This window comes from Tarenaya hassleriana, unplaced genomic scaffold, assembly GCF_000463585.1.
Source record: "Tarenaya hassleriana unplaced genomic scaffold, ASM46358v1 Cleome10, whole genome shotgun sequence".
NCBI classification, from domain to species: domain Eukaryota; kingdom Viridiplantae; phylum Streptophyta; class Magnoliopsida; order Brassicales; family Cleomaceae; genus Tarenaya; species Tarenaya hassleriana.
Genome location: NW_010960188.1, coordinates 3041648 through 3059539, shown reverse-complemented (window position 1 = coordinate 3059539; position 17892 = coordinate 3041648). Strand labels below are relative to the sequence as shown.

The 17892-nt window shown below is 34.9% G+C and overlaps 2 protein-coding genes across 4 annotated transcripts in view; one reads left to right on the top strand and one right to left on the bottom strand.

The window, feature by feature from the left end:
- Nucleotides 1–602: 602 nt before the first annotated feature.
- On the bottom strand, nt 603–1692 carry LOC104802826 (LOB domain-containing protein 29-like). The gene is made up of 2 exons (XM_010526608.1): nt 1335–1692; nt 603–1081 (listed from the first exon to the last, which is right to left on the bottom strand). The coding sequence occupies exons 1-2, from the start codon at nt 1620–1622 to the stop codon at nt 647–649; spliced, it is 723 nt and encodes a 240-aa protein (XP_010524910.1). The 5' UTR covers nt 1623–1692; the 3' UTR covers nt 603–646.
- Nucleotides 1693–17746: 16054 nt separating this feature from the next.
- LOC104802796 (universal stress protein A-like protein) overlaps nt 17747–17892 on the top strand; it is a 1049-nt gene continuing 903 nt past the window's right edge. For 2 of the 3 annotated variants that reach the window (XM_010526585.1, XM_010526577.1), the window contains exon 1: nt 17747–17890. In XM_010526585.1, coding sequence (XP_010524887.1) covers nt 17772–17890 — 119 coding nt within the window. In that variant the 5' untranslated portion in view covers nt 17747–17771. The other variant, XM_010526569.1, reaches the window with a different exon arrangement.

The window sequence follows — 17892 nt, the reverse complement described above, 5'->3', positions numbered from 1 at the left end:
TGTACAATACATACGGTTATATATGTTATATTTTTTTTTTTGATATAAATATATGTTATATATTCGTTGTCTCGTGAATGTGAATCGATTCTTTTTGGTTAATTGCAAATGAAGGGAAAAAAAACTCATATCGAAACGGTTTAATGTAACTTATTAAGATAAATCAAATGTCTTGATTATGAACCTATATATAAGCGGACCATAACAAAAGAATGCAAATCTTAGGGCTCAGACATTAGTTAGGTCGTAATGTTTTGCACGTGCACAACTAAACAACCAAAGTGTGAACCTCCATATATATACATAGACGGTCCAAGACATATTTCCCCATTTGTAAGAGGAATATAAATAGGTTAATTACATAACAGATGGAAAGAATCGGATATATTCTCCCTTATTAAGGCAGACCTAAAGTAAGGATTCATCATATATTCATATTTATGGTATTGGTAATGGAAGATGAGGCATGTTTATATAAATTTCTAGCTAGGGCATACAGCTTTTTATTTATGAAAACAAAGTTGGATCTTTGAGCCAGGCAACATCAAAACTAAATCCATAAAAAAGTCTTGTATATAATTCTATATATATATATATATATATATTGATCTTTGGGATCAAACCATCTTTTTCTTAAGTAGAATCATCATGAGTATAAGAGGTGCCCAAAAGTCGCAGAATGAAGATCTTCGGCGTCGTGAAAAGCCATCCATTGTTGAGAAGATTCACCGAAACTCGAGATGGAAGTATGGGCTTCCCCTGACGATTTATTCTCGTTGTAGTAATTCTCCATGTTGTTGTTGTTGCTGCTGCTGAGATCTCCGACCACAATCCCTTGTTGAATGTAAGACATCGTAATGTTGTCCGTAGGGCTTAGGTCGATTTGGTGATTGGAATTTGCGGTTTGGTGGATCTGTTGATGGGTTTGGTGAAGATCTCGATGTTCTTGATGAAGGTGAGAAGGAGGTCTAGAGTTTTCATAGTAACAATTAGGGTTTTCTAATGAAGGAGAAAGAGTATCGATCATGCTTTGAGCTGCTTGTTGCTTGAGAATCGCAAGTTGGGTTTGAAGATTAAAAACCTACAAACACCACACAGAAATCGAAATAAATCATTTGGATATATATACAGTTTTTTTTTTGTGCATATATATCATGCTCAATGAACAATCCCGGATTCGAGCGTGCGTGTTGCGATCACCATAAAAGGGTTTGGAGTAATTTGGATTATGATTTCCTTCTCCAATTTCCAAGTATAGTCCAAGAAAAGATTGAAAAGAGCCACCAAGATTAGGGTTTATGAAAACTAGGACTGAAGAGGAAGGCGGAAGAGACCTGTTGCTGGAGGGCAAAGATATGAGAGACGCAGCCATAGATGGGGTCTTGGAGCCGAGCTTGAGCTTCGTAAGAGATTGTAATGGCGGCTTCACAACGATCGCTGGTCGGAAGATGACAGAGCAATTTAGAGGCATTGCTCGCTCCAAACACCTTATGAATGGCCGCAAAATGCGAAGCTCCTTGTTCATGGCAGAAGTAAGGAGCAAACACGCATCCCTTCACGCATTTCCTCCTCAGAAATTTGCAAGCTCCACAAGGAGAACCAGAACCAGAACCACCAGCCATTGCGAAGAAAATTAAGAATCTGTAAAAAAAAAAAATAACTTTTTTTTTGTGTGTTGGTCTTATTGTTGCTATGGAAGTCTTGATTAACCCTGAGTAGCCCTTAAAGAGGCATTAGGGCCAAGTTTTATAAAGATGGCAATATAAAGAAGATGGTGGGTTTCATATAAATTAATCTATTTCTTTAATTGCATTTTGTCTGCCTAATGGCCTACACGTAATACATCACTTTTATGCAAGACTATTTTGTTTTTTCTCGTTTTCAAATTGATAATCCATCTGGATTTTGTATTATATAGACAATTAGAAATTAAAATTCCATATTTAAAAATAGGGTTACAGATAGAGAAAAAAGAGTAGTTAAGCACAAAGCCAATCACTTTAAAAAAAAAAAAAAAACTGGTCAATATATTTATATCAACTCATCTTATTTTGGTGTTTTGTCTCTTCCCTGCTATGTCTGTAAGTAGAACATATTCAAACATCTGGACTTCAATAATTACCGAGGACTACTGGTAAAATAATTACCTTGCTTGTAAAATTTATTTATTTTATAACCTCATTAGCCGATTTTAGACAATCATATATATACCATATGCAATTCCGTCAATTTTTATTTCTCCTTTTATCATATAAAAGAATTAATATTCATAAGAAAAAGTTTTGTTGCATCTCATTTGTCGATCGGGTCATTTGAATCTCAAGATTGATATAAAAAAACTCTTTTTATTAAGAGATTAAACATGTTTCTGTTGATCCCGATGATCTGGAATTCTGAAATTCAGACAGAATTTCGAACATAGAATTTTTTTTTGGTTAAGTCAAGGTTTGTGTTCTACACGATCTCCTCGAAACGAAAGTGGCCCGTTATTAAGTGGTTACAGTTTTGACAATCGTCTCCAAGATACAACGACTTACGATTCTACAAAAGCACCACTTGTTTAAGAAAATCCCGCGAACTACAAAAGTTCGGAATTCTTTAGAGAAAAGGTTTGAGATTTTTTCTTTCTGAAAAGAAGAAAACGCTCAGAAAAAATGGGATGCAGAAAATGATCCTATGGACACCCTATTTATAATATTCGGGGGTTGTTACGAAAACATGTGAAGGAAAAGGCTCCACCCTTTCAACCATCTATTCTATCTGAATCATTCCAAAAAGAAACGTTTCGTCAAGAACGCATTGGTTTAGAGTCCAACTATCTCATATCGACGCGCAACTTTAAATCCCACACTGAAACGTTATTCTCTGAATTGAATCGCCCCGAATGGAACTTTTAATTCAAATTTTAAACGTTCCGCTTGGGAACTTTGCTCGTTTTCTCCCAAAGAGGAAGAAGTAGGACCAAGTCTTTTTAGCTTTAGTCAACCTTAAACTTGAGCATTGTTGACTCAAGGGAAACTCTTTTTATAAGGAAGCCCATTTCTTCCTCTTGGCCAAAACTTTAGATGTGACACAAACATACATATAAAGAAACTTCTTTCCTTGTGCTTTGTCATTTTTCCAATATAGGACAAATATTCTTCCACCACATTTTTACATTTATTTTGGATAACCATATTTAAAAATTAATTTCTCATTCACCGTTTTAAGAAATTAAAAATGCTATAATTATCTACTCATTTAGTAGATTTCAAATATAACATTTATCTAACTTTTCTAACAGTTTACACTTACTATAAGATTTCCTACACTTGAGGGTAGGGGTGGGCATAATATCCAAAAAAAACGACCCGATCCGTTATTCGATTCGTATCCGAACCGAAAATTCGGATATCCGGAATTCACGGATCGGATACAGATATTGGTTTTAAAGTATTTGTCGGATACGGATCGGATACGGATATCAAAATAGAATTATCCGATATATCCGATCCGATCCGGATTTTTTTAATGTATTAATAATATATGGATAATTTAGTAATTAACTTATATATGGGGGATAACTTTGTAAAAAATAAAAATATATTAGGGTTTATTTTGTTTCTCCGTTCTTTTCCTCTTCTCTTTGTCCGCCTCCCTCCTTCTCTCTCTGCCCACACCATTTTTATTCGCTCCAAACTCATCACCATTTCTACAGGTTCCAAGCTCACAACCACCACCCTCCTCTCCAAGCTTAACACCGTTTTTATTGGGTCCAAGCTCATCACCATTTTTGTTGGTTTGGAACACTTTCTGGTTATTACCAACTTGGTATCTTGGTTTTCGTTGGCGATTATCCTTAGATTCATTCTTTTTTTCACTTGTACATGAAAAAATTAGTTTGTATTTGATAGATTATATATATTATTTGTTTTTATTTTTCTGTAATTTTATTTATCATTTTTGTTATTTTAACATTACATACGGATATTTGCAAATATCCGTAGTTTTTGCGGATATTTGAAATTGCGAATATTCGAAACTACGGATCGGATACGAATAATAAAATTTGATATTTGTACGGATCGGATACGGATACGGATATCTAAAAAATTCCGGATATCCGATCCGTGCCCACCCCTACTTGAAGGGTAAAAAATTTGAAGGCTTGGCATTTGAAAACTCCAAATATGTCTAAGACTACAAGAGATCATACACTTCTCTAAAACAAAACCAAAAATAAAATAAAAATCAGACGATCTAACCAACCCCGTCCAACAAATTAAAAATATTTTACCAAGGTGTATATAATATATATACATATAAATAAATAAAATGAAAGCTAGATTGGTTAACTACATACGCAATATATATATCTGTGTGTGCGCATGGTTGATCATTATGTAAACCCTAGCTTAAGGCCAACCTTGTGGTTGCATTGTTACAAATTATGAAATTTATATGAAAATGGTTAGCTATACATACATATAAGATCTCTGATAGATCGCATACGTGCTTATATATAGAGGAGGCTATTGTAGACCCGTTCTCCATTTAGATTCTCATAATTCCTTCCTTCAATATAATCTCGATATATATATGATATATCATCTTGAATATCTACGGATCTGTAATTTAACATGAAATATTCAATCACGTTTCTTACATCATGTGTGAATATACACGTCCACATACACACACATATATAAAGTGTATGAATATGGGTGATCAGATCTTTTTCTTTGTTTAGGAAAAAAAGGTTTTTTACTAACAGAAGCTACTTAAACTAATGTTTTTTTTTAATTTATAACCAGGATAGTTTCTCGGACCTTCGACCCGACTACATCCACCCTAGGCCCGGGACCAACTTTTGTATATGGACCATTTTAGGCCAGAAATTACATCCCTCCCCACCAGTAGAATCGAACCAGGACTTTGAGGATGACTTTGTCACCTCTCACCCACTGGGCCACCAACTGTTGAGTTACTTAAACTAATGTTTAAAACTTGTAAAACTGCTTCGTATATATTACCGTAGGTAGATCTTTTCTTTTCATCAAAGAGATTTATTTATTATAAAAAAATTACAAAACAGAGTTTTACAAAATTACGTGTTAACTGTTGATATGGTCCAGCTTAATTATATAGCGCTAAATGGGTTTCAACAATATAGAAGCTTCAGATTTTTTTGGATGATTTTGCCGTTACAATATGCATTCATACATTATAAATAATTATTTAAAATGGCTTTACCAAAAAAAAAATCATTAAATGGGTAAAAAAACAATCATAAAAATGAAACTAAAGGAATATATAATCGAAGATATGGTTTTGGTACATTATATGAAATATATATCATATGTATATATATATATATATATGTATATATATATTTTGTAACGGTGAGAACTCAACCATGTTAGAATAATCTTGTATTGGAATATTTTATTTTATGTTTAAATAATGTTTTTTTAATAATTTGAAATGGTCAAATTATCAAATCGAGTCTTAAGGGAAGATGGGTTGACAGGAGACGTGTTAGGAGTAGTTAACATTAATTTAGGATAGTTTGTTTTATTTATTTTCTCTATTTATATCTCAAAGGTTAATGTACAAATGTATATAGAGAGTAATAAAATGGTGTCCCACGGGGCCAAAGTTAATATTTTCTCTTTCATTATTTTATGAGTTTTCGTTAACAAAGGATTAAATGTGTTTGGTGTTTTTATGTTATTATCGAAGGGTTTTGGGTTTGAAATATTTGTAACAAACCACAACTCTTCGGTCGGTGATAAATCTCCAACTCCACGTAATACCATGCAAACCACGTGAAACATGTAAATAATCCAAATAATATGCTCACTAGAAAGTGAAATCGAACTCATGACATCTTAGAGAATAATGGACTCTGTTACCACAACATCAGGCTTCGAATTGGACTTCATATATATTTACAATACCCGGATTAATCACTTATATATTAGTTTGCCATATAATCTTTCAATATACATCCATTAAAGAAAAACACATGACACATATCTACAGAGAGCTTACTGATTTGGGAAGTTAAAACTTCACCATGGATAGATAATATTTGCTGGTTTCATATTCAAGAAATTTTGTTGTATGCATACACGCACAAATATATATATATATATATGATTCCTCTTTATACTTTTTCCAAGTAACATTATGAAATGTTCCCTAGCTTATGTAGTGGTGTTAAAGAAAAAATTGTTTAAAAGCTTCTGCCTTTAATTGAGAGCCTTTGTATGTGCTTGTTTAGTTAACTAAATGTGTTTAGAATGGAATTTGAATATCTGTTTTTCGTTTTTATAACATTCTCAAGCAAACTTGGCAAATAACATCCGGACATAATCCGGGTACAATACGATTCGATTCCATATGTCGACTTAATCAACCAAAACAATCGGGGATTCGATATTGTTCATTTTTAATTCAGAATCGATAAAGGGACAGAGATTTTAAAATGATGGGAAAAAGATGGTAGAGACAGTGGAGAGAGTATTTGATACATTTTGAACACAAGGGTCAGGGTTGTCGAGCAATACGATTAGAAAAAATAATAATCAAAACGTATACTATAAAGTATATTGAGCTAAAATATTGATGATGTTTGGTTAGAAAAATAATCAACTAATTTTGTGTCACACATAGGCACCAACATGTAAACCTTTTTCTCATATGGGTACCGAGTCCCCACACCCAAAAACCCTAATAATGACATACCCGTGACCCAAAAAACACTTTGTTTTTTTCCCACCACCTAGCATAAACAAATACAATTACATGGAAAAAGGGTTGCACGTACGAAAATCCCTATATATATATATATAGATATAGCATATTATATGTATTTAATCAAAATAATTTGTACTTAATGGAAGAAATATGATCAGTGATATTATAAGCTTTTTATAATACTTTTTTCCTTGCTGCCAATTGGAATTAAACAACAATATCAAGGGCTACACAGAAAGAAAAAAAAAAGCACCGGCCGCCGATGAGTGTATATATAAAGAATTTACCCGAAACTACATTTATGTTTACATCGTGATATATATATATATATATATATATAGTGTAAATTTCTGCCTAATAAAGTTTGAAACATTAATGAACGTACGTTATATATGCATAGATGTTATTTGTTTTTGGTGTCCATTACATATAAATTGCCTCAGAGGCTGCAATTTTCCACACGTTTTGATTAAGAATATACATTCCTTAGAAGTCATTAATTTTCATCACAATGCTGTATATGGACCTGCTAAATCTTCCAATGACGCATTAATATACTAATTAATTATGTGTATGTATGTATGTATGTATGTATGTATGTATGTATGTATGTATGTATGTATGTATGTATGTATGTATGTATGTATGTATGTATGTATGTATGTATGTATGTATGTATGTATGTATGTATGTATGTATGTATGTATGTATGTATGTATGTATGTATGTATGTATGTATGTATGTATGTATGTATGTATGTATGTATGTATGTATGTATGTATGTATGTATGTATGTATGTATGTATGTATGTATGTATGTATGTATGTATGTATGTATGTATGTATGTATGTATGTATGTATGTATGTATGTATGTATGTATGTATGTATGTATGTATGTATGTATGTATGTATGTATGTATGTATGTATGTATGTATGTATGTATGTATGTATGTATGTATGTATGACCCTCGCGTGTTTTGGAATGAAGTTTCGCAATAGCGATATTAATGAGTGGGAAGATTACGGCCTCTTGGTAATTAAATTCCTTATTTATTTAATTTAAAAGTGAAGAAACAATCCGACCAAACGAAACCTGATATTAAGTCATCTTCCATCTCAGGAGCAAATAATTTGTCTGCATTATTTCTCCAAGCAGACAGCTTTTCGTGTCATCGCCGCGCCCATTCGGCCTTCGATGCTTTTCTTCAATAATTATTTATCATATATATATATATATATATATATATATATATATGTGTGTGTATATATATTATAAAATGGTGAAGCTTAGCTGATTGATTTTCTCACAGTCAAATCATCTAAGCAACTGGAATGAAAGTTTAATCATTGGTGTTAAGAAACTTTGTCGTTATGTATACATACGTATAATTTGAATAATACAATATGCATGCATGCATTTAGGGATATAAATTTCGTTAATTTATTTAAGAATAATGATAATATACATCGATAAAACTATACGTATATCAACATATGTGGTTGTTACCTTGGCCAAATCACCGATATAAAAAAAAACATATGTGGTTGTTATAGCGTTACAGAACAACTTCTATATATATAAACACAGTATATATTTTATACAAAGGCTGTTTCCGAGTCGGAGGTTTACCTAGTCAGTGCGTCCGAAAAATAGCAGTTAGCGGTCTTCCGTTATTAAAAAAAACTCCTATATATATAAACACAGTATATAGCTTATATGATGTATTTATTTCGATAAATTAATATGAAAGGGCTATATAATTATAAGCGAACATATCGCCGCACGGGCGCATAGTGATTCTGTAAGTTCATAGTTCATTTGTGTGGGTCCCGCTTTGACCAGTTGTCCACGTCACACATCTCCCTTGACAACTCATCATCAACCACCCTCCTTTGGCTTTTTCTTTTATTTTCGTTTCCTTTACCCCCCCTTAGTCGTCGTTATTCATAAATGCTGATGGTTTCTTAATTTATTATTATGCTTATTGTTTTAAATTAATTTCATGCTTTTAGTTCATGTAGTATTTATTTATTATTATACGTAGCACATTTATATAAAGAATCAAATGAATTCATGACTTTGATATTCCTTTTTTCTTTGGTCAAATCGAATTTATTTAGCTTACAGTATATGATTATCTTACTAATTAAATAGAAAATAAGTGAAAAGTGTTGGAAAACGATGCTGACTTGTCAAAGCCTTGACAACGGTCAACGCCGACAAATATGTCCCACGTGGGTCCATCACACGTGTGCGGAATTTTGGATTGATCTTTGATCTATTTAGAGTTTCTTCTATACGAACCTACCAACGCCCGATCTTGTTGTTATGGTGACCTACTGCACATGAAGGTATACAAAATCGTACATCGTATAATTGTGTGTATATATATATTATGTATATGTGGTGGCAATGGCATGTATACGTGATAATTACATTTATGTTTGTTTTGACGTATAAAACTAGATATGCACATACGCACGCATCTATATAAAAAACCAGATAGATTCCTTTTGATGTGTTGATTATTTGAAGAGAGGCTGTCGAAAGAATTAATTCCTAATAAATACGTACATTTAAGAAAATGATATTTACTTAATTATAATACATGATGGCGCCCAAAAATATAGTTTGAATGCCCATTTTATAACAATAGTTTAATCACGACCTTATTCAACATATACATATTTTTTCCACCAAACACATACACATATATATATATATATATATATGAAATTGCAGATAAATTTGTCCAATTCACACAAAATATACTTTTTGCACAGAGTTACCCATATATACAGATTTTTTTTATATGTGTATATTGAGAACTTAGAGCCGAAAAGAAGTATACACACACATGTACGTGAACAGATTCATATTATTGCATGCATTCGATAGATAAGCTGTAGCTGTAGGTCATGAATATAGAGTTTCAAATTATGGACATAAATGGACCACGAAAGTGATGTTGTTGGGTAATCAAGGGCAAATAATTCCAAGTCAAAGAACTGTATATATATATATATATATATATGCTTACAAATTCAATATCGAACCCATAATAAAACGAGGTGAAATAAAGGGATTAGTTTTAAATTACACGCATAATAAATTAGGGTATGTATGTACTTTGACTAAGAGGCAGAATTTCAAAGTAGGAACCTCATTATAAGGACACGGTTTATCTAATCGTCAGTTTGAGCTTGCGACGTTAAGGACAAACAAACGTTGTCTTTTCGAGTATTCACACACATATATATATATATATATACATATATATATATATATATATATATATATATATATATATTACTGAAAGAGATTTAGACTAGCCAATCATTTCAAGAAACCTAGGCAAATTAGTTGGAACATGATGACCCTCCGTAAAAATGTTGCATGATTAGATTCAATGTTTCGTATATTTGTATGCATTTAGTCAGAAATATATCTAAAATTCCATGGGGAATGGTACTGTGGCAAATCTCCTAAATTTTGTGTTTTTAATAAAATTTGCATCATAATAAAAATTTAAATAATATGCGTGAGCACAATTATGCGCGTATTCCATTTCACGAATTTGCGAGAGAAAAAAAAAACTAAATTCGGAGAAGATAATGCTTGCTGAATGATACATAATTCATAGGCAAATTTCCTTTCTTTCTTACTTTTGAAATAAACTCATAAAAATTCGCACATATATTTTTTTTAGTGGGAGGCAATATTTTTTGTTAACCGTAAATATATTAAATTAACCTCGTTTACATACAAGAAGCCTTGGCATACCAGGCAGAAAAACAGTTACAGAAACTCAGACAGAAGACTCAAACATGGGAGTTACAGTCGTTCAAAATAACGGAACCAAATGGTAAGTATCGAGTCATCAAATGAGCTTCGCCGAAGGTCCTTGGTGATGCTGGAAAGTCTACGTCGTGTCGAGCTTAGGATCTCTTTCGCAAGGAGTCCCGCCGGCCACGATTCATCATTGTGCAGACGGGAGTTTCTTTCCCTCCAAATGAAATAGATTGTAGCTTGTAGGAGTAGATGCACCTGTATGTTGTGCGACGCGGATTCGGAAACCATAGACCATCTCTTTTTCACTTGTGATTACAGCAATGACATATGGCGTGGGTTGTTGTGATCCTCTCTAGGATGTCCGACACTATACTACTACAAAATTGTCACGTATGCTGCACCATTATTAATATAATGTGAGGTGTGAAATTTCATGTTATCAACTCTTGGATCTTTTCAAGTACACTAGCGTTTTCTTTAGTTCGTGTATCTTTCCATAATCTTTATGCAACGATCGAAAAGGAATACGATTATAAAATTAATTGGCCAAAAAAGATGTTGGAAATAATTTTTTTAAATAGAAACAGATGGTCCATCGATGCAAGTCCCGTACCCAACACCCGTATCCTCTCAAGATCATTCGAGACGAAGAACATATGACGTGGCTTTTCTTTTGTTACAAAACACAGTGTTCCACTCACTTCTTATATATTCAAATCTTGTTGTTGTCTTATAAGACATTGATCTCTTTTTCTTTCTGATATATATAATGTGTAATGTTTTGATTGCAAACACGGTGACGATGACTCGAATTTTTGGAAAAAAATTAAAAAAAATGACTGCCCTTTTATATATAAAAAAAAATTATTTTCAAATATAAAGTTACTCATTACCCAATTCTCGACTGTTTTAATACATGCTTTTCGTATTATAATGTTTTTTTTTTAATGTCATGGGACAATTACATGTGGACACATGAGCTTATCCTTCGTGTGGCTCCGTCACATACTTTCTCATCCCATTCGTATCACATATCAAACTCAGCACCTCTAGAAACGGAATAAGCACATGGCGTCTAATAACATTAACAATATATATATATATATATATATATATATATATATATATATAGTATTGTATCTTTATATATACATCTCAGACTTTCTTAGAAAGGAAATTACGAGTGAATTTTGTTTTGACTCAAATAAAGGACTAGTGGCAGAAGCTCAACGAATCTTACGCGCTCGTTCTTCCGCTGCTGCTACAATCCAAAAACCCCAGTACTCCCTTCGTTCTTGTGTTAACAACGTCATTCTTGATCCTTCAAATTTCAGACTAGTTGAAAAAACTCGCAAGGGTAGAGGAAACTCTTAGTTTTTTGAACTGTTTTTGGTAATGAGAGCTCTAAATGTTGTCTTTCGTATAATTCTCGTGTTTCTTTTGGATTCGGTTATTATGACTCCTTGTACTTAGGGATTTATCTTACGGATTTTTCCTATTGTAAAAACATTTATATTTATAAGGTTTACCGTTACCAAAAAAAAAAATTTACGAGTGAATATTGACTATATTATTGAAATAAACAAATGTAATTACATATAAAAGTGCGGGGAGAAAAGAAAATTTTGGTAACTAATAAAAGGAGAAGTAATTTGGGACGTGTAAGAAAAATGCGTTCGGTTGTGCTAATTAGTGCATGAAGACTCTTTAACCTAACTTTTAAAACCCTAAAACCATGCCCTCGGATGCTATATACATACATATACACACACATATGTATATATACCCTACGACGGTTCTATCGGAGTAGGCAATCAGTGAACGTAAAGTACTTTTTCACCAGATATATGATTAATCAGCTGCTTCTTTCTTCGTTAGTTACGGCTTCCACGACGGCTATTATCGGATTTACCCTCTAAGGCATTAGGTTAAGGTTCAACTGTTACAGTGTCAGGAAAAACAATTTAATGCAAATGACGTTCTAGATGGTTGGAAAAAAACTGAATATTTAGGCCGACAATTAGTATATATATATATATATATATATTCCAATCGAGGACAAAACTTTATGTGAAGCATACAAGATGGCAAAATAAAGAAAGCCGACCGTCTTTAAAATACATAATGATGTATGTATATTATAAGAGAATCTGGTGATAAACAGAGAGAAAAGTACGTAACATTGATTTTGATTGGAATGACGCGGAGACATTAGGTGATGATATAACTATAGGAAAGAAGATATATGACAACCAACAAATCCGTAACTCTTTCCTTAGTCAATGATTGTAATCTCGTAGATATGATTGTCCCTTATTCTCTCCTAAACCACAACAACAACCTCTTGTATAAATCTAATGTAATACTCATAACATAATGCATTGAAATATTATTCACTATATGGTATCGGAACCTCTCAAAGTCATACGACAAAACCCTAAGCTCTTCCTTATTTTTCCAGCCAACTGCTGCTATCCATTTTCTTCTTCCCGGTCCATCACCGCATCATGGCCACCGAAAACACGTGATTCTAACGGTTTCATTGACAGGCACAAAGCGAGACTAGTCGCCAAAAGATTTCACCAATGCCCGGGACTCGACTATACGGAGACATTCAGTCCTGTGATCAAGGCTGCAACTATCCGTGTCATTATCATCATAGCAGTCGAGAAAGGCTGGGATTTACGACAAATCGATGTGAACAATGCCTTCTTACAAGGCTCTCTCCATGATGATGTTTATATGGTGCAACCCCAGGATTCGTCGACAAAGACCGGCCATCGTACGTATGCAAGTTACACAAGGCGTTATACGGACTTAAACAAGCCCCCAGAGCTTGGTACAATGAGCTCCGCCAATTTCTACTTCATCTGGGTTTGTCAACTCCTTATCGGACTCCTCTCTATTCATATATCATCAACACAATGTCACACTCTACCTTCTTGTTTATGTTGATGATATTATCATCACCGGGAGCAACTCGGACGCGGTCCAAAGATTTATTGATGTTCTAGCACAACGCTTCTCCCTCAAAGACCTTGGAAAGCTATCGTTTTTCCTCGGTATTGAGGTGCATCAGAATTCCAAAGGTGTGCGTCTCACTCAACAACGATATATCTCGGATCTTCTAGCACGACATCACATGGCTGATGCGAAACCTACACCTACACCACTCGCGTCAACAACATTCATCTCGGCTCACTCCAGCCCTCTTCTTACCGACCCTGCGGAATATCGCCAAGCCCTTGGAGGTTTGCAATATCTCTTACACACTCGCCCGGATATTGCTTACTCGGTTAACAAACTCTCGCAATACATGCATCAACCACGTGAAGATCATTGGAGAGCAGTCAAGCGCATCCTAAGGTACATTGCTGGAACCCGAGACTATGGCATTCACTTTCATGTTGGCTCTTCTAGCAATATACATGCGTTCTCGGATGCGGATTGGGGAGGTGACAAAGATGATTTCTCTTCAACGGGTGCTCACATCATCTACCTAGGCGGCAATCCTGTTTCATGGGCTTCGAAGAAGCAAAGATTTGCGGCAAAATCGTCAACGGAAGCTGAATAGAAGTCGGTGTCCACAACAGCGTCTGAGGTTCGGTGGCTTACTTCGCTACTGTCCGAACTTGGAATTCAACTGTCGACAACCCCGGTCATCTATTGTGACAATGTTGGAGCGACATACTTAGCCGCAAACCCGGTGTTCCACTCACGGATGAAGCACATAGCGATTGACTATCATTTTATTCGGGGATTGGTTCAAGCAAAGTTGTTACGTGTGGCACACGTCTCCTCGAAGGATCAATTAGCTGATGGCCTAACCAAACCGCTTCCCCGAGAGAAGTTCGAGCTGCTGCGTCTCAAGATCGGTGTCTCTTCCGACACACATCTTGCGGGGGCGTATAGGAAAGAAGATATATGACAACCAACAAATCCGTAACTCTTTCCTTAGTCAATGATTGTAATCTCGTAGATATGATTGTCCCTTATTCTCTCCTAAACCACAGCAACAACCTCTTGTATAAATCTAATGTAATACTCATAACATAATGCATTGAAATATTATTCACTATAATAACCACTCCTAAAGTGAAATTCAAAGGTAAAGAATGTGACTGGAAACCAAAACCTCCCAACAGAGACACAGCTAAAGTGTTCGGGGTGTCAATTTGGGCCCGAAACCCAAAGTCCAATCCAAACCCGTCCAAAAAAAAATCGGGTTTGGACTTAAAATTATAGACACAAAAAATTCGGGCTTTTAAACTGAGTTGGTCCAAATCCGAATCCGAACCCGAATCCTATAAGATTCGGTTTGGGTCTAGTTTTATAGACCCTATAAAATTTGGGCCAGCCCGAATCCGAAATTCTCGGGTCGATTGTGGGTCCAGACCGGGTCGGATCGGACCGGCCCAATTTACACCCTACCTCCATCTCAAGAAATAGACTGTGTACCGCTACTGTACTTGTTTCAAACAAATTGAAGCTAATATAAAGCAACTGGAAGAGGCAATGCTACTTACCAAATCAGTCATCCTCCTGGAGTGGAGATGGCTGAAATGAGTACCCACTAAACTCTCACTTGTGTGTCAGATGGTGAAAAAACCCAGGAAGAATCTTCTTCCACGAAGAACATGTAAATGAGAGAACAAGTACACCAGGGAGAATCGATACGAACAGACCTTACGAAAGAGCTCACCTACGCAATTGCAGAGCCGGCTCAATGGCTATAACCGTCACTCCAAGATTCATAGCGTTTTCCTCTTCTCGATTTCAGACCTCAAAGAGACACCAGTGATGTCTCCTTCACTACCTTGTCTGATTTTGAACATTGTGAATTAAAAAGGTTAGTAACATTGTAAAGAACTCCTTGATATGATCCTTGTCTTTTCTTGGGAGGTGACTCTTCCATGACTGAAACTGGAAATTCTCAAGAATCATTACCAAGGAAGAGACTTGTTTCGACATCATACATTAGATTCGAGGGATCGCAAACATGCCCCGCGGAACAAATTTCAAGAAAATTTGTCAAAACCAGAATGCAAGGACATATTTTTTTCCCCTTCAAAACGTCACAGTGAAATACCGTTTAACCAGAAACCCACACAAAATTGTTCTTCGTTGAACAAATCGAAGATCTCCATGTTCAAACATCGGATCATGGACTGAAGAAACGGTATAAGGTAGTGAAAAAAGAAACACGGTCGTCCATCGATTAACCATTGAAAAACGAATCCTTCAAGCTAAGGCGAGAAAGTTCTAGGTCTTCTAGGGAGAGCAAGAGTAACTAGATCTTACGGAAACTGTAGAGGAAACGATTCAACGACTGATTAACCATCGGCACACTCAGAAATGGAATCGATTTCCCGGCCAAACAATGTTCCTTCTTCCGATGAACGATTGCCGCAGTAAACAATATAGAAAGCAAGAATCTGCCGAAGGCAGTAGCGGCGCGTGTCGAAAGCTGACCACCGGATAAAAAGGCCGGAAAACAATACCGAGAGAGGAGAGAGAGAGGCCATCCGTCTCCATCGAGTCGGGAATTCGACAAGGCAAATCACTCGAATATACCAAAAGTGTCAGCAATTTTTGTGATATACCCAAAAAAAATATAACACATTAATTTTTCTTCGAAAAGACCATATTACCCTTAATAAAACTGTGTAATTATAATTGCAACATCGTAATTAATTCTAAATACAGTTGCAATTGATTCTAAATATAGTTAGAATTGATTCTAAATGAGATGGCAAAAAATACATCTTATTTTATAACTTCTTTAGTTGTTATACGATCATAAATACTTCTTTTTTTAGTCGTATGTTAGTTATATAACATTCGTAATAAAATCATAAAAAATATGAAAGAAAGGTTATTTCGTACTTTTTGATAGAATTGAAAAAAAAGATTTTATTTTTGTGTATAGGTGAAATTGCTGTTGACACTTTTTAGTAGGGATGTCAATTAAGCCCGGAGCCCGAAACCCGGCCCGAGCCCGCCCGAAAATTATAAGGACATGGACCTAAAAAATATAGGCTCATTAAACTTCGGGCTTGCGGGCCTCGGGCCAAATGGGCTACGGGCCGGTCGGGCCGGGCCAGTCGGGTTATATATATATATATATATATGAACCAAATGATGAACTTTTATATCTTGGTTCCAATTAAACTTTTTAAAGTGACGGGAGTTTTGAATTTCTTAACCATATTATATCATATATATATATAAGTTTACATTTTAGAAAGGGTAAAAGTTTTCAAATATATATTTTTAAACCTTTGTTTGTATATGAACATATTGATTTTTTTCTATAGGTTTTAAATTAATTACATGATAGAATTTTTTTTTATATTATGTTTGTTATTTTTTTATCACGTTTCAAAGTTTTTAATCGCATGTTGTGGTGTTGGAGAATTGAACAATTGGATAATTTTTTCAATTTTATTTTTATTTGTGAACTAAATGACTTTGTTGTTATCGGTTTTAAAAATATTTTTGTTGAACGTTTCATATTATTATTATTATTATCGTAAAAAAAAATATTTTTATTTAAGAAAAAGCCCGAAGCCCGGCCCGAACCCGCCCGAAGCCCTATAGAGCCGGACTCCGAGCCATCGATCCTAGACCCGAAAAATAAATGGGCGGGCCGGCCCGGTCCGAAAAATTCTAGACCCGAATTGAATCCGGCCCGAACCCGACCCGACCCGCCCATTTTACACCCCTACTTTTTAGTATATTTGAGTGATTTTCCCAATTAGACAATCTGGCTCACGGATTTGTGGGTTTAGTTTGGGCCCAAGATAATCCAGGTACATTAAAGGGTACAACGAGGGTAATTCCGTCATCTCTATAGCAAGACAATGCATATCTGATTCTTGTTGACTCCATGGAGATCTTGAGCTTGTCATAGCGATTTTTTTTTTATCTTTCGTAAAAACATTTTCTAAAAATATTACTTTCATTGAACATCAATCAATGAACTGAAACAATAAACCGAATCTTACGGACTAAACTGTAACAAAAGATTACGTGGACACGTACCACGATGATTCAATGAACCTAGTATCCAACACAATTGTCACGACCACGACACGTGCCTTATCCACGTGTCAAAACCAAAACCATCATGGGCGTCCGCAATGCAACACGCATCACACAAACAACTCGTATACATGCACACATACAAGTATATATGCATGCATATACCAAAAGAGAAAATAACAATAAGAGATGGAGTCGGAGGTGGAGAGGAAGAAGCTGAGAGTGTTGGTGGCGGTGGACGAGAGCGAGAACAGCTTCTACGCGATCGAATGGGCCATGGATCATCTAAGGGATGTCATAAGTGCTGAAC